Source organism: Cuculus canorus, chromosome 4 (assembly GCF_017976375.1).
Source record: "Cuculus canorus isolate bCucCan1 chromosome 4, bCucCan1.pri, whole genome shotgun sequence".
Classification (NCBI taxonomy): domain Eukaryota; kingdom Metazoa; phylum Chordata; class Aves; order Cuculiformes; family Cuculidae; genus Cuculus; species Cuculus canorus.
The window spans coordinates 428,379-453,754 of NC_071404.1; the positions used below are offsets into that span (position 1 = coordinate 428,379).

The following is a 25,376-nucleotide window of genomic DNA, read 5'->3' on the forward strand; positions in this document are numbered from 1 at the left end:
GCTCCAGGCGAGGAGCTCCGGCAGCCTTGCCAGCGCGTGCCACGAGTGGAAACGGCGGCTTTGGATATGTCGGTGACATGGCGCAGGGAATAAGCTTGTTGGTGGCGCTTCCCTTGGGATGATTTTTACCTCTAGAGTGCACAGAAGCACTTGGGGACTGCGTTCTCTGCTTGCTGTCCCTGCGGGCAGGAAGGATCACGGAATTGTGGGATGGTTTGGGTCAGAGAAGACCTCAAAGCCCATCCAGTCGCACCCCCTGCCATGGGCAGGGACACCTCCCACTGGATCAGGGGCTCCAAGAACCATCCAACCTGGCCTGGAACCCCTCCAGGGATGGGGCAGCCACCACTGCTCTGTTCCAGGGCCTCCCCACCCTCCCAGGAGAACATTTCTCCCCAAGATCTCATCTCAATCTCCTCTCTTTTAGCTCAAAACTGTTTCCCTTTTGCTGTCCCTGCCCTCCCTGATCCAGAGCCCCTTCCCAGCTTTCCTGGAGCCCTTCCAGGACGCGGCTCTCCTGTCCTGTGTCTCTCTACCTCTGTGCTGCCATCTGAACGCAGGTGGAGCACAGGAATGACCGCAAAGCCATGGATAAAATGAAAAGAATACATTCATTCCCACTCTCTCACAATCTGGAGCAGCTCTGAACATCCCTGGGGCAGAGGGAACGCGAGCAGGAGCAGAAGCCCTGTGGAGCTCCATCCGTGCCACCCAGTGCGCGTCCCCGAACTGCTGCTTTGCCTGAATCAGTCAGGGAAAAGCAGAGGCTTTGGCTCTTCCCCACAGCAGGGCTGGAGCCTCCAGCAGGTTGTCTTTCCCTGAGTTTCGCAGGCGGATGGAATCTGACCACAGGGGTTCCGCCTGTCCTGCACACAAGCAATTAGCGGTGTGATTTACGTGTTAATCCACCGCAGCTGCAAATCACTGGGCGTGCTCATAACCCTCCTCTCCCACCCCGTATTCCCACACCAGGGTCGATGACCCTTTGGATTCGGGGTCTCCAGCCCTTCTGGAGCACGGGGGAGCGCTGGGGGTTGCAGCAATTTGTCACTTCCCATTAAACGTTGGCCAAACCCTCAGCGCTGGGATTTCGTTGCTTTTTCCCCCTCTGTTTGCCCACACGGGAGCACTGGAGGGGTGCTGAGCGCGGCGCTCTCTCCGTGCAGCACCTGTACAGCATCCACCTGGCTGAGCAGCCCGAGGACTGCACCATGCAGCTCGCCGACCACATCAAGGTGAGGGGAATCACCCGGCTCCCTCCTTGCTCCCCGTTTTCTGCCCTTGCCCCCTCTGCCCCGCGCCCCACGGTTGTTCGGTGCCTGTGCCCCATGGGGTAAAACCCAACTTGACCAAATGCCCCAAACTGTTTCCCTGCTTCGGGGAGTCCCGGCGCTGTGTCAGGGTGGGGTACAGAGGGCCTGAGCCCAAAGCCCGGCTTCCCTGCGTCCTGCCCGGGCTCTGCGCTGCCTCGAGCTGACGTGGCCGTGTTCGTGCTCCGCAGTTCACCCAGAGTGCCTTGGACTGCATGGGCGTGGAGGTGTGCCGGCTGCGAGCCTTCCTCCAGGTACGACGCGCCGGGGGTGGCTCTGCCGGGCTGCTTTCCCCTCGCCAGCCTCGCTCAGGTCTCCTGAGGTCCTTTCTCCGCACCTTAGGCCGGGCAGGAGGCCTCCGACCTGGCCATCCTCCTCAAGGACCTGGAGACCTCCTGCAGCGACATCCGCCAGTTCTGCAAGAAGATCAGGCGCCGCATGCCTGGCACGGATGCTCCGGGGATCCCCGCGGCGCTGGGATTCGGGCAGCAGGTGAGGGGCAGCATGCAAGGCACCGCCCGGAGCCCTTTCAGCCCCGTACTGGGAGCGGTGGGCTGTACTGGGCTGGCGCCGGGCGCTGCTGGATCATCGTTGTCCTTGCTGGCTCCGTTTGGGGAGGGAGCGCGCTGGCGTGCGATGCCCTGCAGGAGCGGACCCGCACCCGCTGCTGGGATGTCTGGAGCTGGGGTGGGACGGGGGCTCGGGGCTTTGTGGGAGGTCGGGATGGAGGCGTGGACTTGATAACCCGCTTATCTCCAGAGCCCAGTGGCTTTCTGTCTGGTGCTTCCCACGTTCCTAGAGATGCTGCAGAAGTGGGTTAAGTTCCCACCAGGGTTTGGCTGGAGTTGTCCCGCTGGGAGCTTCCCCGATGCCCGGGAATCCGGCTGCACGGTTGCTGTTCTAATCCACCGCCTCTCTGCCCGACTTGCAGGTGTCGGACACGCTGCTGGATTGCCGCAAGCACCTGACGTGGGTGGTGGCCGTGCTGCAGGAGGTGGCCGCCGCTGGGGCGCAGATGATCGCTCCGCTGGCGGAGAACGAGGGGCTGATGGCGGTGAAGCTGGAGGATTTGGCCTTCAAAGCGAGCGAGCAGGTGGGAAACCCCTTCTCGGTGGCCCCACGTTCCCTGCTGCGGCGGAGCCGGGCTCCGTCTCCCTCCAGTGCTACGGAGCTGCCCCTGAGCGGGGAGAGCCCTGGGGAGGCTGGGAACGTCGAAACGCCGAGGGTGTTGTGGTCCGCTGCTCCGTGCTGTCCTTCCCGGTAGCGGCTCTGCTCGGAAGGGGCTGCGGCGCGTCGTGGGGAGGTGGGATGGGGCTGTGACGGCAGCCGTGGGCCCAGCCCAGGGTCACCCGCCACCTCCCGCCTGTCCTTTGCAGATCTACGGCGCCCAGAGCATCAACCCCTACGAGTGCCTGCGCCAGTCCTGCAGCATCCTCATCGCCACCATGAACAAGATGGCCACGGCCATGCAGGAGGGGGAGTACGACGCCGACAGGCCGCAGACCAAGGTGGGCAGGGACGGAGCTTCATGGAATCATGGGGTGGGTTGGAAAAGACCTCAAAGCCCATCCAGTCCCACACTCAGCCACGGGCAGGGACACCTCCCACTGGATCAGGGGCTCCAAAGCCCCATCCAACCTGGCCTGGAACACCTCCAGGGATGGAGCAGCCCCCACTGCTCTGGGAAACCTGTTCCAGGGCCTCCCCACCCTCCCAGGAGAACATTTCGGCCCAAGATGTCATCTCAATCCCCTCTCTTTCAGCTCAAAACTGTTTTCCTCGTGCTGTCCCTGCCCTCCCTGATCCAGAGCCCCTCCCCAGCTCTCCTGGAGCCCCTTTCCCTCCTGGAAGCTGCTCTAAGGTCTCCCCAAACCCTTCTCCAGGCTGAACAACCCCAACTCTCCCAGCCTGGCCTCGTGCAGGCTCCAGCCCTCCCATCACCTCCGTGGCCTCCTCCAGCAGCTCCGTGTCGGAGAGAGCCCGTCCTGGCGGGAGGCCGTCCCTGGGCACGTGTGGGGCCGGGAGCTGGGGAGACGCAGCAGCTGCTGCTCGGGATTCCAGGGCCAGGACCAGTCCCCCTCTGGCCATGTGGTCCCACCAGCAATGACTGGAGTTCCTTGTGAAATCCCAGTTTTCCCTGTTGTTCCCGCTGCAGCCCACCCCCCCTGCCGACCTGCGGGCCGCGGCTCTCCGGGCAGAGATCACCGACGCCGAGGGGCTGGGGCTGAAGCTGGAGGATAGGGAAACGGTTATCAAAGAGCTAAAGAAGTCCCTCAAGATCAAGGTGAGCTTCTTCTTCCTCAATGCCGCCTTCCTGCTGGGCGGTGGAGAGCTGGAGGGCTGCGGCGGTGGTCACCTCCGGGCTCCCGGCTGCCGGAGGGGCCGATGGTTCCGAGTCCCAGCCGCATCTCCTCCTAGAAACGCTCTTCCAGTTGCTGCCTGGTGCCCATCTGCCAGAGGCTTCCGTGGCCTTTCCCTGGGAATGGGGGTGTTGGTGTGGGCAGGAGCCGTGGGGGCACCAGGCGCCGCAAGGGGCTTTTCCCGGTGCCCACTTGGAGCTCCCTGATTTCTTCCCTGCTGCCCCAGGGCGAGGAGCTCAGCGAAGCAAACGTGCGGCTCAGCCTCCTGGAGAAGAAGCTGGACAGTGCGTCCAAGGACGCCGACGACCGCGTGGAGAAGATCCAGACCAAGCTGGATGAGACCCAGACGCTGCTCAAAAAGAAGGAGAAGTAAGTGGGAGCTGCAGAGCTGGCGTTCCCTGGGCGTCCGGGATATCCAAGGGGGTTCAGTGGAATGCTGACTGGCAGAGGCTGCCAGGAAAGGTCCTGTTCTAACAGGGAAACGGCCATTGTCCCGGCGTGTCCTCACCGCCATCGCTGTGCTCTGAGCGTCTCTTGGCACGAGCCAGGGAGGGGCGAGCTTGGTGGAGGGAGGGACAGCTTCCAGTGTCAAAGCTGGGCAAAAGAGCTGGGAGAGAGTGGGATCCACCGGGATCAATCCTTCCTTTGGGTGCCGTGCCGTGGTCAGCAGGGGAGGCTGGTGGGGCTCCAGTGGGTTCGCGCTCCAAGCGCAGCAGCGGGACGCGCGACAAAGCCGGGAGCTCTCGGGTCCTGCGCTGCCTGCCTCTTCCCTTCGGAGGAGCGGCAAGAGCCGTGACTCTGTGCTCTTCCCAGGGAGTTCGAGGAGACCATGGATGCTCTTCAAGCAGATATTGACCAGCTGGAATCAGAGAAGGTGGAGCTGAAGCAGCGCCTGAACAACCAGTCGAAACGAACCATCGAGGGCCTGCGTGGCGCCCCTGCCTCTGGAGTTGCCTCCATCGTGTCCGGCATCGCTGGAGGTGCGTAACCAGCGTTCCCAGAGTGCTGGAACGCTGCTGCAACTGAAAGGGAGCCTGGGACGGCGGGGAGCTGCGCGGGGGTTGCCTGCCTGGAGGCGCAGCAGCCTGTGCCTGTGCCGTGCCTCCCGGAGCACGGATGGGTGGCGGGCTCTGGCTGGCTCGGGGAGTGGGAGACGATTCCTCGGGGCCTCCTGGGCTCTTCCGAATCCCAGCAGCGCAGGGTGGGTGGTGGGTTGGATGCTGCTCAGGAGCGATAACCCTCGCCTCATCACTCCGGAGGAAGTGTCCTGCAGGAAATGCCTGCTGGCATCCCCTTGTCCGGAGCTCTGGCTGCAGGACAGCGTGTGGCCTCCCGGTGGGGACCCTCAGGGGTCTTCCAGGGCGGCTGTGGAGCGACCGTGGCCCTCTGTGGCCATGGCCCAGTGGGTGCAGATTCCCGATCCGGGCTGGGTGGCTCCTGGCTGTGGCAGCTCCTGTCCCCCCTGGAGCTGCAGGCTCTGCCCGAGCGGCTGTGCCCGCGAGCCCCGGCTCTGGGGACGCTGGCAGCACCGTCCGCCGGCTCCCGAGCGCTGTGTTTCGGAGGGAAGCTGGAGGGACAGGGCAGGGGCCTCAGACCCATGGCGAGAGGAGGCTGTGGAGCCGCAAGGTGGCTGTGTCCGTGTCCTGCTCGGATCGCTCGCAGTGCGGGCTCAGCGGCTCCTGCAGCAGCAGCGTGCGCAGTCCCGTGGCTGCGGGGACGGTCACTGCTCCCGGGGTCAGGGACGGGGCTCGGCGCGTGACAAGGCCGTGGGGGACCAGAGCTCCTCTGGCCATGGCTCCTCTTCAACCTCCTCCTCGGCTTTGACTCTGCTTCTCCTTCTCTCCCCTCTGGCTCCTCGCCCTGCTCTGCAGAGGAACAGCAGCGAGGTACGGCTCCGCACCGCAGCATGCCAGCTCCCGCCTCCGCCGGCCCGTGCCCTGCATGCCGGGGGGAACGAACGGTGTCCCGAGGCGCCCGGGGGTGCCGGGGGTGCCCCGGGACAGGGCTTGCTTTGGGGGAGCAGGGGAAGGCGCAGCTCTGCTCTAGGGCAGCGCGGGTGCCGGGCACCCTGTGGCACCCGGAGCTGCTGAGCGCTGCCCCGCTCGGCTCCGGGAGTCCGGGCAGGAAGCGATGAGCGTGAGACCGCGAGGGCGCAGAGCGAGACGGCTCCCCGGGCACGCGGAGCCCGGCACAGCCCCGCGCCCTGGGGAAGGGGCACCGGGAGTGCCGGGCTGCCGAGGCGTATGTCGCGGTGCTGTGCCAGCATTCCCGGCGGGAGCAGGACAGGAGGTGCCGCATGTTTGCGATGGCTCCAGCAGGGCCTGGGTGTGCGCAGGCAGTGCCGCTCCCTGCGACACTGCATCCGTTGTGCCTTTGCCGAGCCTGGCGGTGTATCCAGCGCCGTCGCTCATGCCGTTGGTGCCTGTCTCCGTAGGTGTCGGTGCCGGCCCGGTGCCTGGAGGTGGCTCAGGACCCGTCCAGGTGAAGGATTCGCCTCTCCTCCTGCAGCAAATCGATGCTCTGCAGCTCTCCATCAAACACCTCAAGAACGAGAACAACCGCCTCAAGGTGAGGCCACGAGTGCTGAGCCGCTCCCGGCGGCTCCCGGCAGGCGCCGTCCCGGGGTCAGACGTGCCTGGCACGAGCGCGAGAGGAGGGAGGGGGTGGAATGAGGAGAGGTGTGTGGGGCCCCGGGTGGCAGAGAGGGGAGCCCGGAGGGGCCACGGCCACGCGTTCCCGTTCCTTTGGCGAGAGCCTCGGGCTCTGCCCCGGGAGCGTGGATGCACGGGGGATGCAGCGTGCGTGGGTGTGATGCACGGGGGATGCAGCGTGCGTGGGTGTGATGCACATGGGATGCAGTGTGTTTGGGTGTGATGCACGGGGGATGCAGCGTGCGTGGGTGTGATGCACGGGGGATGCAGCGTGCATGGGTGTGATGCAGGGGGGATGCAGCGTGCGTGGGTGTGATGCACGGGGGATGCAGCGTGCGTGGGTGTGATGCAGGGGGGATGCAGCGTGCGTGGGTGTGATGCACGGGGATGCAGCGTGCATGGGTGTGATGCACGGGGGATGCAGCGTGCGTGGGTGTGATGCACGGGGGATGCAGCGTGTGTGGGTGTGATGCACGGGGGATGCAGCGTGTGTGGGTGTGATGCACGGGGGATGCAGTGTGCGTGGATGTGATGCACGGGGGATGCAGCGTGTGTGGGTGTGATGCACGGGGGATGCAGCGTGCGTGGATGTGATGCACGGGGGATGCAGTGAGCGTGGATGTGATGCACGGGGGATGCAGTGAGTGTGGGTGTGATGCATGGGGGATGCAGTGTGTGTGGGTGTGATGCACATGGGATGCAGTGTGTGTGGGTGTGATGCACGGGGGATGCAGCGTGCGTGGGTGTGATGCACGGGGGATGCAGCGTGCGTGGGTGTGATGCACGAGGGATGCGCTGGAGGAACGGGGCCTGTTCCAACCTCGGGTGGTGCTCAGGAGCAGAGTTCCATTGTGGGGCCCTCCCTGAGCTCACGAGTTCCATTGGGGAAGGGACTGTGGCTCCACTGGGGAAGGGACTGTGGATCCATTGGGGAAGGGGCTGTGGCTCCACTGGGGAAGGGGCTGTGGCTCTGGAAGGGGCTGTGGATCCATTGGGGAAGGGGCTGTGGCTCTGGAAGGGGCTGTGGCTCTGGAAGGGGCTGTGGATCCATTGGGGAAGGGGCTGTGGCTCCACTGGGGAAGGGGCTGTGGCTCTGGAAGGGGCTGTGGCTCTGGGTCCGCGTGTGGGGCCGGTGCCTGGGAAGCGGAGCAGCCGGGAGCCGGAGCCGCCGGCAGAGCTGGGATGCGCAGCTTTGAGGTCTCCGGACAGCGGCTGATGGGGAGCGATTGCGGCGTTTATTGATTAATAACACACAATGTGGGGACCGGCAAAGCACCAAATGCTGTCGGGAACCGGGTACCGTTCCGCCGGGCTCGGGGTTTGTGCCCTTTGTTTTCTCTTGAATCGTGGAACCATGGGATGGTTTGGGTGGGAAGGGAGCTCCAAGCCCACCCGGCTCCCATGGGCAGGGACACCTCCACGCCCCATCCAGCGCGGCCCGGAGCCCCTCCAGGGATGGGGTTTTCCGTTTGGGTTCTCCTCTTGGCTGCCATCGCCCCGTGTTGTCACCGCTCGGCTGCTCCCAAGCGGCTTCCCTGCTCCTACCCCTCCTGTCCGGGCGCTTGCAGGGCGCGCAGCTGAAGATGGAGCTCGCCAGCCTGGAGCCGCTGCACGTGCCCAAGCTCTCGCTCGCCAGGGACGGGCAGGGAGACGGCCTGGCCACGCAGGCGCTCTACCGCAAGACCAGCCAGCTCCTGGAGACCCTCTACCAGATGAGCGCCAACGCCAAGGTGGTGGACATGAAGCAAGCCAAGTCCGGTAGGTCCTACACAAACACAGCCTGGAGCAGCCTCCGTGCCGCTGACCGGCACCTCCTTCCATCCAAGGCTTTGCTCCGGGGCAGAGCTCCGGCTCCCTGCTGAGGGATGGGTGGTGGTGGTGCATCCCGAGCTGCTCACGCAGCCGTCGCGCCACCGCCATCCCTCTGGATGGGCCATTCGTGCTCCCTGGAGGCTGTGTGCTGTGGCCTCGTCCCTGCGCTGCTGCCGGCGGAGCCTCCCACCAAAACCTCTGCCAGTAAGCAGAGCTGGCCGAGCCGGCGCTCTGCGCGTGCCGTGTCCGGATGGATCCCGAGCCCTGGGGAGGACGCGGTCCTTCTGCCTCCCACAAACCTCCCTCTCCCTGGCATCGCTGTGCTCCACAGCAGAGGCATTTGGGGTCCCAGTGCTCCATGTCGGAGGCATTTGGGGTCCCGGTGCTCCATGTTGGAGGTGTTTGGGGTCCCGGTGCTCAGTGTCAGAGGCATTTGGGGATCCCGGGGCTCAGTGTTGGAGGCATTTGGGGTCCCGGTGCTCCATGTCGGAGGCGTTTGGGGTCCCGGTGCTCCATGTTGGAGGTGTTTGGGGTCCCGGTGCTCCATGTCGGAGGCGTTTGGGGTCCCGGTGCTCCATGTTGGAGGCGTTTGGGGTCCTGGTGCTCTGTGTCGGAGGTGTTTGGGGTCCCAGTGCTCCACAGCAGAGGCATTTGGGGTCCTGGTGCTCAGTGCTGGAGGCATTTGGGGTCCCAGTGCTCTGTGTCAGAAGTATTTGGGGTCCCAGTGCTCCATGTCGGAGGTGTTTGGGGTCTCAGTGCTCCATGTTGGAGGCATTTGGGGTCCCGGTGCACTGTGTCAGAAGCGTTTGGGGTCCCGGTGCTCCATGTTGGAAGCGTTTGGGGTCCCAGTTCTCAGTGTCAGAGGTGTTTGGGGTCTCAGTGCTCCATGTCAGAGGCATTTGGGGTCCCGGTGCACTGTGTCAGAAGCGTTTGGGGTCCCGGTGCTCAGTGTCGGAGGCATTTGGGGTCTCAGTGCTCAGTGTCAGAGGTGTTTGGGGTCTCAGTGCTCCATGTTGGAAGCGTTTGGGGTCCCGGTGCTCAGTGTCAGAGGCATTTGGGGTCGGAGGCATTTGGGGTCCCGGTGCTCCATGTAGGAAGCGTTTGGGGTCTCAGTGCTCCATGCTGGAGGCATTTGGGGTCGGAGGCATTTGGGGTCCCGGTGCTCCATTTTGGAGGCGTTTGGGGTCCCGGTGCTCAGTGCCGGAGGCGCTCGGGGTGAGCAGTGCGGGATGAGCCGCGGTGCTGCGGTGCCATGGTCCCTCACCCCGTGTCGTGGCAGCTCGGAGCTCGTCGGCGCGGCTGCTGGAGCAGACGGCGCGGCTTTGGGCCCTCAAGAACACCATCGACACCCTGAGGGTGAGGCAGCTCCGTCGCCTCCCGGCTGCCGGGAGGGTGGGGGTCTCGGCAGCGCCCCGGTGCCCCCCGGGCAGGGTGGGGGGAACCAATGGGCACCGCTCCGCGTGGGCACCACCGTCCTGGTCCCATCGGTGCTGCCCTACGGCACCGCCGGCTGTGCCGGGAGGGAACGTGCTGCCCCCCCACTTCCAGAGAAAAGTGGGGTGCAAACCCCCAGCTTTGGGTGTGGGGAGGGCAGTGAGGGGCTGGGGGGGGCTGTGGGGCTGGAGAGGGGGTTCAGGGGGCTGAGGGGGTGCTTTGGGAGGTGGAGGGGCTGGAGAGGGGATTCGGGGGGCTGAGGGGGTGCTTTGGGAGTGGTGGGGCTGGAGAGGGGGTTCAGGGGGCTGAGGGGGTGCATTGGGAGTGGGGGGGCTGGAGAGGGGATTTAGGGAGCTGAGGGGGTGCTTTGGGAGGTGGTGGGGCCGGAGAGGGGGTTCAGGGGGCTCGGGGTGCTTTGGGAGTGGTGGGGCTGGAGAGGGGGTTCAGGGGGCTGAGGGGGTGCTTTGGGAGTGGTGGGGCTGGAGAGGGGGTTCAGGGGGCTGAGGGGGTGCTTTGGGAGTGGTGGGGCCGGAGAGGGGGTTCAGGGGGCTCAGGGGGTGCTTTGGGAGTGGTGGGGTTGAGGGGCGCAGTGAGGGGCGCGGGGGGGGGGGCGGCGTGAGCTCGCGTGCAGCCGCAGGAGTGGCCGTGGGGTGGTTTTGGGGGGTCCCGGTGCCCTAGGGGTGTCCTGGGGAGGGTCCCCCATGTTCTTGGGGGGGAGCGCCCGAGCCGAGGGGGGTTCCTATATTCTGGGGGTGTCTCCGTGTCCGGGGGTGCCCCAATCTCCCCCCCCCCAGGCGGACACGATGCGGGAGACGGTGCAGCAGCAGCCGGGCGGCAGCGTCCCCACCGACTTCGGGCTCTTCCCCTCCTCCTCCTTCCTCAAGGTGAGGCCTCGGGGGGCCCTGGACCCCCTCCTCCCCCCTGGGAGGGGCCCTGAACCCCCCCATTCTGACCTCCCCTTCCCCCCGGGCTGTCCTGCGTGGGGGGTTCAGACTAAGCCCCCCCCGTTCCCTCGGGGTTCCCTGTCCCAGGGTGGGGGCTGTCAGGGGCAGGACCCCCCAATCCCCTCTGTTCCCCCTGGGGTCCCCTTTGCTGAGGGGGTGTCAGAGACAGGACCCCCATCCCCCCTGTCCCCCCTTATCCTCCCAATTCCCCCCGTTCCCTTTGGGGTCCCATGTTGGGGGGTGTCAGGGACGGGATCCCCATTTCTCCTGTGTTCCCTTTGGGGTCCCGTGCTGGGGGGTGTCAGTGACCCCCATTTTCCTGCATTCCCTTTGGGGTCCCGTGCTGGGGGGTGTCAGTGACCCCCATTTCCCCACGTTCCCTTTGGGTCCCGTGCTGGGGGGTGTCAGTGACCCCCATTTCCCCACGTTCCCTTTGGGGTCCCGTGCTGGGGGGTGTCAGTGACCCCCATTTCCCCACACTCCCTTTGGGGTCCCGTGCTGGGGGGTGTCAGTGACCCCCATTTCCCCACACTCCCTTTGGGGTCCCGTGCTGGGGGTGTCCGTGACCCCGTTTCCGCGCAGGCGGGGCAGGAGCGGGCGCAGGGCCTGTCGTGCTGCGGGCGGGTGCGGGTGCCGTGCGCCCCGGGACAAGGCCGCGCGCACCGGCTGCTCCTCACGCCCGAGCTGCGCCGGCGCCTCCGCGCACACTTCGCCTCCTGAGCCCGCAATGCCGCCGCCGGCACCGGACACCGGCACCGGACACCCACACCGGCACCGGACACCGGCACCGGACACCGGCACCGGACACCCATACCGGCACCGGACACCGGCACCGGACACCGGACACCCGCACCGACACCGTTACTGGACACCCCCCCCGCTGCTGCTTCCGTGGCCAATAAAGAGCCCTGAATGCGCCTCGTGTGTCCCGAGATGGGAATGGGGGAGCACCGGGAATTGGGGAGCACCGGGAACGGGGGGCACCGGGAACGGGGGGCACTGGGATCTGCAGCCGGGATCCGCAACAGGGAACTGGGGGGGACTGGGATCCAGAATGGGAATAGAAGGGACTGGGAACGGGAAGGGGCGGGGGGGGGCACCAGGATCTGCAACCAGGATCCACAACGGGAAACTGGGGGGGACACCGGGATCTGCAGCGGGGAACTGGAGGGGCACTGGGAGGCGCTACTGGGAATTGGAACCGCTCTGGGAAAGGGACTGGGGGGGTCACTGGGATCTGCAGTGGGGAACGGGAATGGGGAGACCCCATCCGGATCTGCAACCGGGAAAGAAGGGGGAAGCACTGAGAACCGCACCAGGAGTGAGTGGGGGGGGCACCGGGAACCGCACCGGAATACGGGGAGTCCCGGACCCGGGGAGGCCGCAGCTGGGGGGGGGGGGGGGGGGGGGGGGGCACAGGCTGCCACTGGGCGGTGGGAGGGGGCGTGGTCTACGGAGCACAGCCCGCGCTGATTGGTGAGCGCGCGGAGGGGCGGTGCCCATTGGCTGCTGGCGGGACGGCAGCACTTCCGGCGCGGGCAGTTCCGGGCGGGCCGCACTTCCGGCGCGGCGCTGCCACTTCCTGCGCGGCGGAGGCAGCCATGGTGGGTGCCCGCGGGCCGCACCGCCGCATCCGCCCGCATCGGGCCGGGCCGGGGTCCGCGGCCGGCGGCGCGGGGCGGGCGGGGGCCGGGGGCGCCGCGGCGGGCGGGGGTTGGGGCGGGAGCGGGGCACGCGGTGACCGGTGCCGCCGCAGGTGCTGCTCCACGTCCTGTTCGAGCACGCGGCCGGGTACGCGCTGTTCGCCGTGCGCGAGGTGGAGGAGATCGGGCTGCTGCTGCCGCAGGTACCGCCGGGGCCGTACCGGGGAGGGGGCACCGGGATGGGAATCCGATAGCGGCGCGGGGGGGGGGCACCGTGGGGGCGATGCGTAGCCGGGGGGGTGGGCGCTGGGAGGGGGATCCGGTACTGAGGGGACCGGAGAGGGGCACCGGGAGCGCCGTTTGATACCGGAAGGGGCACCGAGGAGGGGGATCCGGTCCCGCAGCGGGCAGGAGTCCCGCCTTGCCGGGGGAGCTACCTCGGTGCTGGAAAGGGGGGGGGTCTCCCCGGTTCCCTGGGGGCGGCCCCGCCCCTCCCGGCCCGTTAGGCGGGTGATGCAGTTACCGGGTCCCCTGACGGGTTCTCCCTGTTCCCACGGTCCCGTTCCCGCAGGTGGAGGAGAGCGTCCTGACCATCGGTAAGTTCCACAACGTGGTGAAGCTCGTGGCCTTCGCGCCTTTCAAGTCGGCGCAGAGCGCGCTGGAGAACATGAACGCTGTCTCGGAGGGTGAGCGGCCCCACCGGATCCCGTTATCCCCCTTTGTCCCCACCGGCTCCCGTTATTTCCTTTGTCCCCACCGGATCCCGTTATTTCATTGTCCCCACCGGATCCCGTTATTTCATTGTCCCCACCGGATCCCGTTATTTCATTGTCCCCACCGGATCCCGTTACCTCCTTTGTCCCCACCAGATCCTGTTACCACCTTTGTCCCCACCGGCTCCCGTTACCCCCCTTTGTCCCCACCGGCTCCCGTTACCCCCCTTTGTCCCCACCGGCTCCCGTTACCCCCCTTTGTCCCCACCGGCTCCCGTTACCCCCCTTTGTCCCCACCGGCTCCCGTTACCCCTCTTTGTCCCCGCTGGTTCCCATTACCCCCCGTTGTTCCCGGGGGATGCCCCCCTTGGCCCCGCTGAGCCGGTGCCCCCGCAGGGATCCTGCACGAGGACCTGCGGCTGCTGCTGGAGACGTCGCTGCCGCCCAAGAAGAAGAAGGTGCTGCTGGGAGTCGCCGACGCCAAGATCGGAGCCGCCATCCTGGAGGAGTTGGGCTACCAGTGCCAGACCGGCGGTGTGGTGGCCGAGATCCTGCGCGGTGAGTCCGGCTGCAGCCGATCCCTGCTCCCGCTGGGCCGCAGCCGAGGGGCTGGGGTCAGGCCTGGTGACGGCTCGGTCCCCGTGCAGGGATCCGGCTGCACTTCCACGCGCTGGTGAAGGGGCTGACGGCGCAGTCGGCGTCCAAGGCGCAGCTGGGGCTGGGCCACAGCTACTCGCGGGCCAAAGTGAAGTTCAACGTCAACCGGGTGGACAACATGATCATTCAGTCCATCAGCCTGCTGGACCAGCTGGACAAGGACATTAACACTTTCTCCATGCGCGTCCGGTGAGCTCCGGCGGTGGGAGGGACTGTGCCCGGCTCCCCATGCTTACCGCAGGCTGCCGCCGCTCCGGCTGCCTGTACAGAACGGGGAGGGAGAGCAGCACCCGGAGCGCAGCCGGCCTGGGCGCCGTGTCCTGGCCGGAGCGCAGCTGGGGGACAGGCGGGACACGCGCGGGGCCGGGCGGTGGCACGGCGCTGACGCTGTCCTGCAGGGAATGGTACGGCTACCACTTCCCCGAGCTCATCAAGATCGTCTCCGAGAACTACACCTACTGCCGCCTGGCCAAGTTCATCGGGAACCGCAAGGAGCTGAGCGAGGAGAGCCTGGAAGGGCTGGAGGAGATCGTCATGGACGCCGCCAAGGCCCAGGCCATCCTGGAGGCCTCTCGCTCCTCCATGGGTGAGTGGGGCCGCTGCGGTGGATCCGGTGGGGCAGGGGAGGCTGTGAACGCACTGTCGGTGCCGCTCACCCCTGATGTCTGCGTCCCAGGCATGGACATCTCTCCCCTCGACCTCATCAACATCGAGAGCTTCTCCAGTCGCGTCATCTCCCTCTCCGAGTACCGCAAGGGCCTGCAGGAATACCTGCGCTCCAAGATGAGCCAGGTGGCTCCCAGCCTCTCGGCGCTCATCGGGGAGGTGGTGAGTGCAGCTCTGTCTGCGATCCGGCTGCCCCCGGCCGCGGAAATGATGTCAGAGCGAATCTGTCAATCCTCTGAGCCGTCCTGCTGACGCCTCTCGCTGCTGATCCGGCCCGGGGGCTGCCAACGGGCCTGCAGGGTGCGAGCAGCCACAATCCTCACCCTCCTCCTCCTCCCCAGGTGGGCGCCCGGCTCATCTCCCACGCCGGCAGCCTCACCAACCTGGCCAAGTACCCGGCCTCAACGGTGCAGATCCTGGGAGCCGAGAAGGCCCTGTTCAGGTATGGCCACGGTGCTGGTGTCGGCTGAGCCCGGCTCCTGGTGCACACAGCTTGGGGGTGGAGGGAGGGGGTGGGGGCAGTGCCACCCCCGGCTGCTCCGGTGCCACTCATGGCTGCGCCGGCCACTTCCAGAGCGCTGAAGACACGTGGGAACACCCCCAAGTACGGGCTGATCTTCCACTCCACCTTCATCGGGCGAGCGGCCGCCAAGAACAAAGGGCGCATCTCCCGCTATCTGGCCAACAAGTGCACCATCGCCTCCCGCATCGACTGCTTCTCAGGTGCGTGCGGAGCGGGGACGGGACGGGGCTCCAGCACCGCCTCTGCCGTGATGGCAAGATTTTTCGTCAACAGCACTGCCCTGTGCGCGTGGTGACAGCGTTGGGCTGAGCGGAGCGGGTAGGGCCGGGTGCGGTGCTGAGCCCCGCCTGGTGCGGTGCTGAGCCCCGTCTTTCTTCTCCTGCAGAGATCCCCACCAGCGTTTTCGGGGATAAGCTGCGGGAGCAGGTGGAGGAGCGCTTGGCCTTCTACGAGACCGGGGAGCCGCCCCGCAAGAACCTGGAGGTGATGAAGGAGGCGATGGCGGAGGTGAGGTGCGGCAGCGGCGGGGCCGCGCTCGGAGGTGATGTCACAACTCCATCCCGACCCATCCTGGGGGGCAAAGACTGATTTAATGAGGCTGATCCGAGCGTGGCCGGGAGGGACCCAGGGCTGGGAACAACCCACGAGCCGCTTCCCTCCGGCAGGCCAGCGAGGTGGTGGCAGAGGTGAAGAGAAAGCAGGAGAAGAAGGAGAAGAAGAAGAAAAAGAGGGAGAAGCGGAGGCTGGAGGCCTTGGCTGCGGCCGCAGAGGAGGCGGAGAACGCCGAGGTGAGGGGGCTATGAATGGGGTGGGAGCCCTCCATCCCGCTCCGTGGGGAGCAGCCGGGCCTGGTTCTTCCTCAGGGGTTGCCCCACAGCCTGGTGGGGTTGGCAGGAGGGGGCCTGGGCTCCTGCTGACCCTGGGGTTCCCAACAGGAGAACAACGTGGAGCCCAAGAAGAAGAAGAAAAAGAAGAAACAGCAGGAGCTGGAGGCAGAATCGGAGCCGGAGGTTCCCTCGGAGCCAGAGGAGAACGGGCTGGAGGAGGAGGAGGCTGTGCCCAAGAGGAAAAGGAAACTGGCAGTGGAGGCAGATCAGGAGGAAGAGGAGGAGGAGAAGAAGAAGAAAAGGAAGAAGAAGAAGAAGGCACGGGACTCAGAGGAAGAGGACTAGGGGAGCGAGCCGTGCTCCGGCGGCGTGGACTCTGGGACTGGCGGGAGGTCAGCATGGCATGGCCGTGGCCCCCTGGGCGCTGGCAGCAGCCGTGTTGCTGGCACGGTGGCTGCGTGGACAGTGTTTGGCACCTTGGATCCAGGTGGAGCCCTGGGAGAGGGTGAGATGCCGGCAGCCTTTGGCCTTGTGCTGCCATGGGGCGGCTGCCGTGGGGCTGCGCTGCAGCCGGTACAGGCAGTGGGGCGGGAAACTGCCCGGTGTGGCTGCACCTCAATAAAGAGGTGGCTGTGGATCCCGTGTGGGGGGGTCTCCCTGTTTGTGGCTGCCCTTTCCCACTGCCACCAGAGCCTTTCTCTGGCACGGCGGAAGCGCTGGCATCACTCCGGCAGCAACTGCTATGCTGCAGAGCCTTTATTAGCAGAAGCAATAAGTTACCGGTGGGAGCGAGCGGAGGAGGCGGGGGGCCCTACGCTTCCAGGGCGGCTATCACGGCTTGGGTGAAATCCAGGGACGTGGCGTAGCCCCCCATGTCCGCTGTGCGCACCTGCAAGGAGAGGGAGCATTAGGGGGGCACCGGGAGGCCTGGGGGCCCTGAGGTGCCGGCAGCTCCCGCTGGGAGCACCCCTGAGTGTCCCTGTGACATGAGACAGCCTGGATGGGGACCACCATCCTGTGCGCTCGGGTTCTGGGGTACTCAGCCCAGATTTCAGTAGGAATAGGGATGAAGCAGCAGACGATCCATGGCAGCGGTTTCCTTCCTGGTGCTCATCTACCTGTCCCAGCCCGAGGGGACAGTGAGGGGCTGGCGCTGAGTTTGGCCTTGGGCACAGCCGAGTGGGGAGCAGCACGGAGAAGGGATGGGGGAACTGGACCCGTTGTTTGGGAATGCTGAAATGCAGTGCTGAACACACAGCCCAAACGCGCTCAGCACCTGCCAAATGCTGCCAGGCCCCAGCTCCCCGGGATCCAGCTGGGAGACCGGATCTGGGGGGGCTGCTGCTGAGGAGCCCCCGGCTGGGCAGCCCCTGCCTGCCCCACACAGGATCGTGCCAAGCGCATGGCTCAGCTCGGAGCCGCCCTGGCTCCCCCAAACGCATCCGCAGGGCACGGAGCACAGCACCCACTGCACCCTACACACGGGTTGTGCCGGAAGGGACCCTCGAGGGTGCGGAGCCGCAGCCCCATGGTCCCGTTTATTGCTAAAGCCTTCATGGGCTGGAGTGGGATCCCACATGGTCCCTGGAAGCTGCCTGCGGGATCCCACGTGGTCCCTGGAAGCTGTTTGCAGGATTCCGCGTGATCCCTGGAAGGCGCCTGCGGAGCATGGGGCGCTCCCAGTCCTGCCTGCGTGATCTGGGGGCAGCCGTGCTCCGAAGGGAGCCCTGGGTCCCTCCTACGATCCCCCTGGCGTGACTGGGGGTGGCAGCCTGACTCTGGGCTGGGCAGGAGGGGAGGATCCCCTCCTCCTCTTTTGGGGCACCAGGGAATTCAGCTGGAACGGGAAGGGGGCAGGTGGAGCTGCGGGAAGCGGCTGCAGCGGAGGCCCCGGCTGCTGGGGTTCCTAGGCCCCATAGTGGGGGTGCAGGTGGTCAATCACGGATTTGACGAAGTCAGAAGTGGTGGAGTAACCGCCCAAGTCCCGCGTCCGGACCTGAAAATCCAACACAGGGAAGGGGGAGAAACAAGGGAGAGATGTGGTGGTGAAATGGGAGAAGGGAGACGAGGGCAGCTCCCTCTACGCACCCTGCCAGGACCAGGCCGCGCTCCCAGAGGAGGCGTCCGGCATTCCCGAGCCAGCAAGCAGCACTACGGCAGCAGGGAGGCGCGGCGGGGCCGACTGCGGCTGTGCCTACAGCCGCACGCACGCAGGGTTCTGAGCTGGACACGGGCGAGGAGGCTGGAGACTTGTGCTTATCCATCAGGGAGAAGGCAGAGCAGCTGACTACCACAGACACCCACCAACACGTGCCCAACACTCACTTTTCCGACTTTGATCACCTTCTTCACCGCATCTGAGATCAAATTGGAGTGGAATTCCAGGCTGTTGAGAGGAAAGCGAGCCCCGGATCAGCCCCTGCGGCAGCCCCAGCTGCCCACCCACCCCCTGGCACGGCACCTACTTGAGGTGCCGGAGCATGTTGGCGGCGGAGAGCAGCATGGCGGTGGGATTGGCGATGTTCCTGCCCACTGCCTGGGCGAAGGGGTGCCGGGCGCCCTGTGGGAGGAGGAGCCGTGCGATGGATCACCTTCCATACCCCCATCCCCAGCAGCTTTCCCCCACCCCGGATAACCGGCACCGCACAGCAGCGCCGGGATCTGTCTCCTCACCATCTCGAAGACGGCGTACTCGGCGCTGTAGCTCTCGCCAGGAACGACGCCGGCACCACCCACCAGTCCGGCCGCCAGGTTGTCGATGATGTTCCCGTAGAGGTTCGGCATCACCAGGACGTCAAACTGGTAGGGATTCTGCACCAGCTGCGCGGAGGGAATGGGAGGAGCTGAGGCCCCGCACAGGCTGCAGGCAGCACCGCGGAGCAGGGAGCAGGATCCGCGGAGCAGCAGATCCCACTGTGCCCGAAACCATCCCAGCCCTGTGCTCGGGGCACAGTTGGGAGCACACGGAGCGCTGGGAATGGCTCAGGAGCCACAGATTTGTCTCACCAGGCAGAGCTTTTCAAGCTCAGATGAGACACAGCTGTGACAGGGAGGTTTAGATTGGATATTAGGAAAAATTCCTTCCCGGAAAGGGCCGTTCCCATCCCCTGGAGGGGTTCAAACACTGCATGGATGTGGCTCGTAGGGACACAGACGGAGCACTGTGAGGTTTATGACTGGACTCGATGTTCTTAAAATTAAAAGTCTTTTCCAACATGGATAATTCCATGATTTTGTGATTCCCAGCATCCCTGCCACCTCCAATCCCTGCAGCTCCTGCACTCAGCTGAGCAGAACAAGGAGAAGGCTCCTGGTTTGTGCAAGCAGCAACTCCCCGGGCCAGGGTGTCCACCTGGAGCTGCCAAGCTGCCAGCAGCAGCAGCGTTTCAGGGCTCCGAGCTCCGTGGCCCGGCTCAGCAGGCAGGGCAGGACGGCTCCGGGGACGGGATCCTCACCTGCATGCAGCAGTTGTCGATGATCATGGTTTCAAACTTGATCTTGGGGTACAGCTCCGCTACTTCCTCGCAGCACTGTAGGAAGAGCCCGTCGCCCAGCTTCCTGCAGGACAAGACACAGAGAAAGGCTTAGCGGGATGGCAGAGGGATCTGTCCCACAGTGGGGAATCCCACAGCGACTGGCAGGGCACGGTGAGGCGGGCAAACCTGGAGCATCCCACAGCCCTGCACACCCACCCGTGGGGAGCAGGGAGAGATCAGCCCCCGGTGCCAGAGCTTTTCCCTGCCTCTAGGCTGCAGCTGTGGGGCCTGGCCTGGAGACCAGACCACACAGAGACAAAAAAAACCACCATTCCCAGGGAAAGCCCAGCCCCTCTGGAGCCAGAGCGGCACTGCTGCGATCCTGATCCGCTCCCACACTCACATGATGTTGGCCTTGTGCACGGCCGTCACTTTGGAGCGCCCCTTCTTGGTGGCAAAGTCGAAGGCGAATTTGGCGATCCGCTGGGACTTGGCCCGCGTGATGATCTTCAGGCACTCGATCACACCCTTCGCACTCTGGAGCAGAGTGGGAGTGTGAGCAGCCCCGGCATCACCCAGTGCCCACAGGAGCTGCTCTGGCATTGCCCTAGAGCCCAACGCCCACAGGACCAGCCCCGGCATCACCCAGTGCCCATGTGGCTCCAGCATGGGCCCAGAGCCCAGTGTCCGTGAGCAGCCCCGGTATCACCCCACATCCCAGCACCCATGGGAGTCGCCTCGGCGTCACCTTGGAGCCCAGTGTCCGTGAGCAGTCCCGGTATCACCCCACATCCCAGCACCCATGGGAGCAGCCCCGGCATTACCCCGGAGCCCAGTGTCCGTGAGCAGCCCCAGTATCACCCTGCATCCCAGTGCCCACGGGAGCCACCTCGGCATCACCCTTGAGCCCAGTGTCCGTGAGCAGTCCCGGTATCACCCTGCATCCCAGCGCCCACGGGAGCCGCCTCGGCATCGCCCTGGACCCAGCGCCTGCCCCTGCCACCCGCACTGTGCTGACAGCCCTGCACTCTGGGACAGGGAGGTGGTGGCTTTGCTCAACACTGGATCATTCCCATCAGAAGGTTCCATAATACCCATCTCCCTTTTTCCTGGCATCCCATGGCCAACCCCACTGGGTCTGGGTGTATCCCTATCATTAAATCCTCTCCCGCTCCCCTGCTGCTGCTCCAGTCAGCTCCTCAGCTTCCGTACAGAAAGCTGGAAGGGATTCCCAGCACGGACAGCCCCCCCATGCCAAGCCCCGTCCCCAGGGCAGCGCGAGGCTCCTGCACCTCATGCTCCAATGAGCTGTACTCGCCCTCCGTCTGCTCGCGGATGATGACGAGGTCCAGGTTGTTGTGCCGCGTTTTGTAGCCCGGCAAGCTCTTCACGTGGACAACGTTGGCAAACAAGTCCAGTTTGCGCCTGGAAAGAAGCAGCAGAGTCGGCATCACAACGTAAGATATTCCTGGGCCAAGACTGTGCCCTGCAAGTGCTGGTGATGGTGCCGGTGGCTCCCGCCTCCCAAACGCCTTCCCATGGCTCTGCATCAATCCACCTTTCTGCCTTTCCCTCATGGATCACACCTCAGCACGGCACTGTTTCCAAAGGAGGCCACCACTGTCCACTCCCCAGGGCCCCCAGGGACACAGGCAGCCAAATCCCGCTCGAAGGAGGCAGCTCCTGGCCGCAGTCCTTCGGGATCGTCTGCTTTCTGATGCCACACTATCTTCCCATAGGCTCTGGGGCTCACTGCCCTTGGTTCTGCAGCAGAACCACAACCAAACGCAATGCGGTTCTTCCCGTACAGAAAAGGGCTCCAGGAATGGTGGGGAGGGGCTCTGGATCAGGGAGGGCACAGACAGGATGAGGGGAATGGTTTTGAGCTGCAAGAGGGGAGACTGAGATGAGATCTTGGGGAGAAATGTTCTCCTGTGAGGGTGGGGAGGCCCTGGAACAGGTTGCCCAGAGCAGCGGTGGCTGTCCCATCCCTGGAGTTGTTGAAAACCAGGTTGGATGGTTCTTGGAGCCTCTGATCCAGTGGGAGGTGTCCCTGCCCGTGGCAGGGGGTGGGACTGGATGGGCTTTAAGGTCCCTTCCAACCCAACCCATTCCATAATTCTGTGATTTCCTAGTGACCAATGCTCAGTCCGGGCACTGGGCTTACCGGAGCCGCATGTCGTAGGACGCCAGCTCTCCCTTGTACTCCATGGGGGTGTGGATTTTCCCTGTGGGACAACAAAGTGGCAGTAAGAACAGAGCATGGAGCGCACTGGCTGGGGGGGGTTCAGTTGAAGCCCAGCGCAGAGCCTGATCGGTCACTGTGCAGGACCCAGCGAGGCCTCTTCCCCTCTCTGGGACGTGCCAGGAGATCTTGTTTCCAAAGCGGGAGCTGGGAACAGCCTCCCCTTTCCCAAGTGCACTGAATACATCAGGAATGTGCTGCTCAGCATGTTCCCTCCTCCAAGATCTCATCTCAGAAATTCCTGTCCCTGACAGCACGGTCAGAGGTGAATGCAGTCCCTCCGCAGTTCCTTACCTATGAGAGCCACTTTGCTTTCCTTCATGGAATCCACCACCTGATCCAGTTTCTCCTCTGACGCCATGTTCTGCACCTCGCTGAGGTGATGCTCGTCAAAGACCACAGGCACGCTGGCCGCCTGCGCGAGAGGGAGAGCTGCCCTCGGATCGGAGCCACACAGGGAAGCTACGGTCCCAGAGGGAATCGGGGAGCTGGGAGGTGAAGCCTTAATCCAGCCAGGCTGCCTGCTCCGTGGGAAACTTGGACCTCTGGGTCACCCCGGTTCCAGCAGAACCAGGATGTTCCCTGTCCACCCACCGGAGCCAGAGCCGTACCTTGAACACCTCCTTGACGGCGTGCATCAGCTCCGGGCCCACACCGTCTCCGGGCAGCATGGTGACCTGGAACGTGCCCTCGGGCTTCGCGCTCTGGGACTGCACGGAGAGCAGAGGAGTCAGAACGGCCTGCAGTGCCAGAGCCCAGCCTCGGGGTGCTCCGACCCACGGAATCACGGAATGGTTTGGGCTGGAAGGGACCTCAAAGCCCATCCAGTTGCAATCCATAGGCAGGGACACCTCTCACTGGATCAGGGGCTCCAAGCCCCATCCAACCTGGCCTGGAACCCCTCCAGGGATGGGACAGCCACCACTGCTCTGGGCAGCCTGGGCCAGGGCCTCCCCACCTTCACAGGAGAACAATTCTTTCCAAGATCTCACCTCAATCTTCCCTCTTGCAGCTCAAATCTGTTTCCGCTCACCCTGTCCCCACACTTCCTGAATCCTGAGTTCCTTCCCAGCGTCCCTGGAGCCCCTTCCTTACTGGGAGCTACTCTGGGAGGCTCTGGTACCACTGCCCATACTCAGGGTGGATCTGGGGGGCTCCAGGACCACTGCTCACGCTCTGGGTGGATCTGGGGGGCTTCAGGACCACTGCTCACACTCTGGGTGGATCTGGGGGGGCTCTGGTACCACTGCTCATGCTCAGGGTGGATCTGGGGGACTCCAGGACCACTGCCCCTGCTCAGGGTGTACCCCGGGGGGGTTCTGGGAATGTCACTCTCACCTTGGCCTGTGGGTTCTGCTGGAGGGTGGCAGTGGGGACACGCAGGCCTCTCCATGCTCCAAGGCTCTGGGCACGTAGGAGACCCTGGAAGAGAGACAGTGGGGTGTGAGACACAGCGAGCCCGGCCCAACGTGCCCCCCACCCCCTGAGCCCCCCACCCCTGCACACTTCTCCCAGCCCAAAAAAACCCCAGCTGAGGCCTTACGCCTCCTGGCAGGGTGACACACAACCCACCCCCAGCCCTGACTGGCCCCTATCTCAGCCTCAACTGACCCCCCCCAGCTAGGTCTCCCCCCCCCCCCATTCCAGACAACCCCCCTCGATCTAAATCACCAGCCCCCTCTGACCCCCTTGATCCAGATTGCACCCCTCTATCCTGCAGCACCACCCAATTCCGATGGCTACAGCCCAGACTGACTCAATTGGGGATTGGGGGATCCCCAACCGACCCCCCGATCCTGACTTTTCCCCTCTCCCACCCCCAAATGAATCCTTCCCATCCTCAATCCCGCATAATCCCCATCACGCCCCATCCTCAACTGACCCCTCCCCACCCGCATCACCCCCCATCCTGGATTTCCCCCCACCCTCAACCCAGATCGACCCCCCCAAGGCCTGACTCCACCCCCCAGATCCACATCACCCCCTCCAATTCCCAACCAATCCAATCCCCATCTAAATCCCCCCCAGTCTCCATCAGCCCTCCATCCCCAAATGACCCCTCCTCATCCACATCCTCCCCCTCCCAGATTCCCCCCCCAATCCAGATGGACTGCCCTATCCCAGACCCCCCTCCACCCCCATCCCCCTCAAATCTCTATCTGCTCCTCATCCCCAAATGACTCCCCCCCATTCAAATCCCGCCCCAATCTCTATGTGCCCCCATCCCCAAGTGACTCCCCCCATCCAAATGCCCCCAACTCACTATCTGCCCCCATTCCCAACCAACCCCTCCTCATCCAAATCCCCCAATCTCTATGTGCCTCCATCCCCAAATGACTCCTCCCAATCCAAATCCCCCCCAGTCTTCACCACCCCCCATCCCCAAATGACCTCTTCTCATCCACATCACCCCCATCCCAGATTCCCCTCCCCACAATCCAGAATGACCTCCCTATCCCTGAACCCCTCCACATCCCCAACCATCCAAATCCCCCCATTCCCAAATGACCCCTTTTCATCCACCTGCCATGCTATCCCAGATCCCTCTCCTCAATCCAGATCAACTCCCCTAGCCCTGACACCCCCCTAGTCCTCATAACCCCCCAAATCCCAACCGACCCCTCCTCAAATAAATCCTTCCCTGTTGATTTCCACCGCCCCCCCCATCCCCAACCAATCCCTCCCCATCCGCCTCACCCCACCCCCCAGATTCCCCCCCTCCAGTCCATATCGCTCCCTATTCACAACTGACCCCTCCTCACCCCCATCGCCCCCCATCCTGGATTCCCGTCCCTGGTCCCAACACCCCCAATCCATCCCCACCGCCCCCTCCCCATTCAGATCTCCCCCCTAGCCCGGACACCCCCCCCCAATCCAGACCTCCCCCCCACTAACCAGGCCGCCCCCTCCCCACATCGCCCCCTCCATCCCCACCCCCCTCCCCCCCCCACTAACCAGGCTGCCCCCTCCATCCCCACCGCCCTCTCCCCATCCATATCTCCCCCCACTAACCAGGCCGCCCCCTCCCCACATCGCCCCCTCCATCCCCACCACCCTCTCCCCATCCATATCTCCCCCCCCCCCACTAACCAGGCCGCCCCCTCCCCACATCGCCCCCTCCATCCCCACCGCCCTCCCCCCATCCATATCTCCCCCCACTAACCAGGCCGCCCCCTCCCCACATCGCACCCCCTCCCCATTAAGGCCCCCCCCTCCATCCCCATCGCCCCTTTCCCGTCCAAATCTCCTCCCCCAACTAGCCAGGCCGCCCCTGACCTACATCGCCCCCCTCGTCCCCGTTAACCCCTCCTCCGCCCCTCACCGCAGCCACCGCCCTCCCGGCTCCCAGCGCCGCCATCTTGGCCGCCCATAGAGCCCTGCGGCGCGCGCAGAGCCCATAGAGCCCCACAGCCGGGCGGGATCCGCGCCCCCTGTCGGCAGGGAGGGCCACAGGCACCCGCAGCGCCCCCTGTCGGCAGGGAGGGCCACAGGCACCCGCAGCGCCCCCTGTCGGCAGGGAGGGCCACAGGCACCCGCAGCGCCCCCTGTCGGCAGGGAGGGACACGGACCCCCCCCAGTGACACCAAAAATAGAATGATAGAATGGTTTGGGTTGAAGGGACCTTAAAGCTCATCCCATTCCACCCCTGCCATGAGCAGGGACACCTCCCACTGGATCAGGGGCTCCAAGAACCATCCAACCTGGCCTGGAACCCCTCCAGGGATGGAGCAGCCACCACTGCTCTGGGCACCCTGGGCCAGGGCCTCCCCACCCTCATGGTGAAGAAATTCCTCCTCATGTCCAGTCTGACTCTGCCCCTCTCCAGTTTATCCCCGTTCCCCCTCGTCCCATCCCCACAGCCTTTATGAACAGCCCCTCCTCAGCTCTCCTGGAGCCCCTTCAGAAGGTCACTATAAGGCCTCAGAGGTCACTATAAGGCCTCCTCGGAGCCTTCTCTTCTCCAGAATCAACAACCCCACCTCTCCCAGCCTGGCCTCGGAGCGAAGGTTCTCCATCCCTCCCATCATCCTTGTGGCCTCCTCTGGACCTGTTCCACCAGCTCCGTGTCCTCCCTGTGCTGAGGACTCCAGAGCTGGACCCAGGGCTCCAGGTGG

General features: G+C 65.0%; 3 protein-coding genes and 2 non-coding genes across 14 annotated transcripts in view; 4 read left to right on the forward strand and 1 right to left on the reverse strand.

The window, feature by feature from the left end:
* Positions 1 to 11,277, forward strand: part of DCTN1 (dynactin subunit 1) — a 62,203-nt gene extending 50,926 nt beyond the window's left edge. For 7 of the 9 annotated variants that reach the window (XM_054065699.1, XM_054065702.1, XM_054065700.1 and 4 more), the window contains 14 exons: positions 1,167 to 1,235; positions 1,502 to 1,564; positions 1,653 to 1,802; positions 2,242 to 2,403; positions 2,687 to 2,818; positions 3,466 to 3,594; positions 3,897 to 4,039; positions 4,484 to 4,650; positions 5,542 to 5,556; positions 6,105 to 6,238; positions 7,890 to 8,079; positions 9,413 to 9,489; positions 10,362 to 10,451; positions 11,094 to 11,277. In XM_054065699.1, coding sequence (XP_053921674.1) covers positions 1,167 to 1,235; positions 1,502 to 1,564; positions 1,653 to 1,802; positions 2,242 to 2,403; positions 2,687 to 2,818; positions 3,466 to 3,594; positions 3,897 to 4,039; positions 4,484 to 4,650; positions 5,542 to 5,556; positions 6,105 to 6,238; positions 7,890 to 8,079; positions 9,413 to 9,489; positions 10,362 to 10,451; positions 11,094 to 11,231 — 1,659 coding nt within the window. In that variant the 3' untranslated portion in view covers positions 11,232 to 11,277. The remainder of the gene's footprint in view (positions 1 to 1,166; positions 1,236 to 1,501; positions 1,565 to 1,652; positions 1,803 to 2,241; positions 2,404 to 2,686; positions 2,819 to 3,465; positions 3,595 to 3,896; positions 4,040 to 4,483; positions 4,651 to 5,541; positions 5,557 to 6,104; positions 6,239 to 7,889; positions 8,080 to 9,412; positions 9,490 to 10,361; positions 10,452 to 11,093) is intronic. The other 2 variants (XM_054065696.1, XM_054065704.1) reach the window with 1 other exon arrangement.
* A 736-nt stretch (positions 11,278 to 12,013) lies between these two features.
* NOP56 (NOP56 ribonucleoprotein) lies at positions 12,014 to 16,115 on the forward strand. The gene is made up of 12 exons (XM_054065721.1): positions 12,014 to 12,115; positions 12,268 to 12,357; positions 12,726 to 12,840; positions 13,264 to 13,425; positions 13,515 to 13,713; positions 13,923 to 14,110; positions 14,201 to 14,352; positions 14,532 to 14,632; positions 14,765 to 14,913; positions 15,099 to 15,220; positions 15,379 to 15,501; positions 15,649 to 16,115. Exons 1-12 carry the CDS (start codon positions 12,113 to 12,115, stop codon positions 15,883 to 15,885), a joined length of 1,641 nt encoding a protein of 546 aa, XP_053921696.1. The 5' UTR covers positions 12,014 to 12,112; the 3' UTR covers positions 15,886 to 16,115.
* Positions 14,956 to 15,026, forward strand: LOC128852201 (small nucleolar RNA SNORD56). The gene has a single exon (XR_008449909.1). It is a non-coding gene; the product is annotated as a small nucleolar RNA SNORD56 (small nucleolar RNA).
* On the forward strand, positions 15,250 to 15,318 carry LOC128852200 (small nucleolar RNA SNORD57). Its single transcript, XR_008449908.1, has one exon. It is a non-coding gene; the product is annotated as a small nucleolar RNA SNORD57 (small nucleolar RNA).
* Positions 16,116 to 16,261: 146 nt separating the features above from the next.
* Positions 16,262 to 24,689, reverse strand: IDH3B (isocitrate dehydrogenase (NAD(+)) 3 non-catalytic subunit beta). Of its 2 annotated transcripts, none has more exons than XM_054065725.1 (12): positions 24,584 to 24,689; positions 22,600 to 22,683; positions 21,873 to 21,971; positions 21,556 to 21,676; positions 21,184 to 21,244; positions 20,309 to 20,441; positions 19,420 to 19,553; positions 18,996 to 19,098; positions 18,214 to 18,360; positions 18,006 to 18,100; positions 17,866 to 17,926; positions 16,262 to 16,429 (listed from the first exon to the last, which is right to left on the reverse strand). In XM_054065725.1, the coding sequence occupies exons 1-12, from the start codon at positions 24,617 to 24,619 to the stop codon at positions 16,352 to 16,354; spliced, it is 1,152 nt and encodes a 383-aa protein (XP_053921700.1). In that variant the 5' UTR covers positions 24,620 to 24,689; the 3' UTR covers positions 16,262 to 16,351. The 2 variants fall into 2 exon arrangements, with proteins under 2 accessions (XP_053921700.1, XP_053921699.1); XM_054065724.1 differs by lacking the exon at positions 16,262 to 16,429 and adding an exon at positions 16,451 to 17,536 and having other exon boundaries at positions 24,584 to 24,688.
* Between the last annotated feature and the right edge of the window lie 687 nt (positions 24,690 to 25,376).

Bases quoted from the DNA above. Each gene is read 5' to 3' on its own strand.
- NOP56 (XM_054065721.1), top strand. The intron at 12,358-12,725 runs GTACCGCCGGGG...CCGTTCCCGCAG, and splicing joins TCGGGCTGCTGCTGCCGCAG to GTGGAGGAGAGCGTCCTGAC. The intron at 15,502-15,648 runs GTGAGGGGGCTA...GGTTCCCAACAG, and splicing joins AGGAGGCGGAGAACGCCGAG to GAGAACAACGTGGAGCCCAA.
- IDH3B (XM_054065724.1), bottom strand. From the start codon at position 24,619: ATGGCGGCGCTGGGAGCCGGGAGGGCGGTGGCTGCG. The intron at 21,677-21,872 runs GTACGGCTCTGG...CCTCTCGCGCAG, and splicing joins CCGTCAAGGAGGTGTTCAAG to GCGGCCAGCGTGCCTGTGGT. The intron at 19,099-19,419 runs GTGAGTGTGGGA...CTTGTCCTGCAG, and splicing joins GTGCACAAGGCCAACATCAT to GAAGCTGGGCGACGGGCTCT.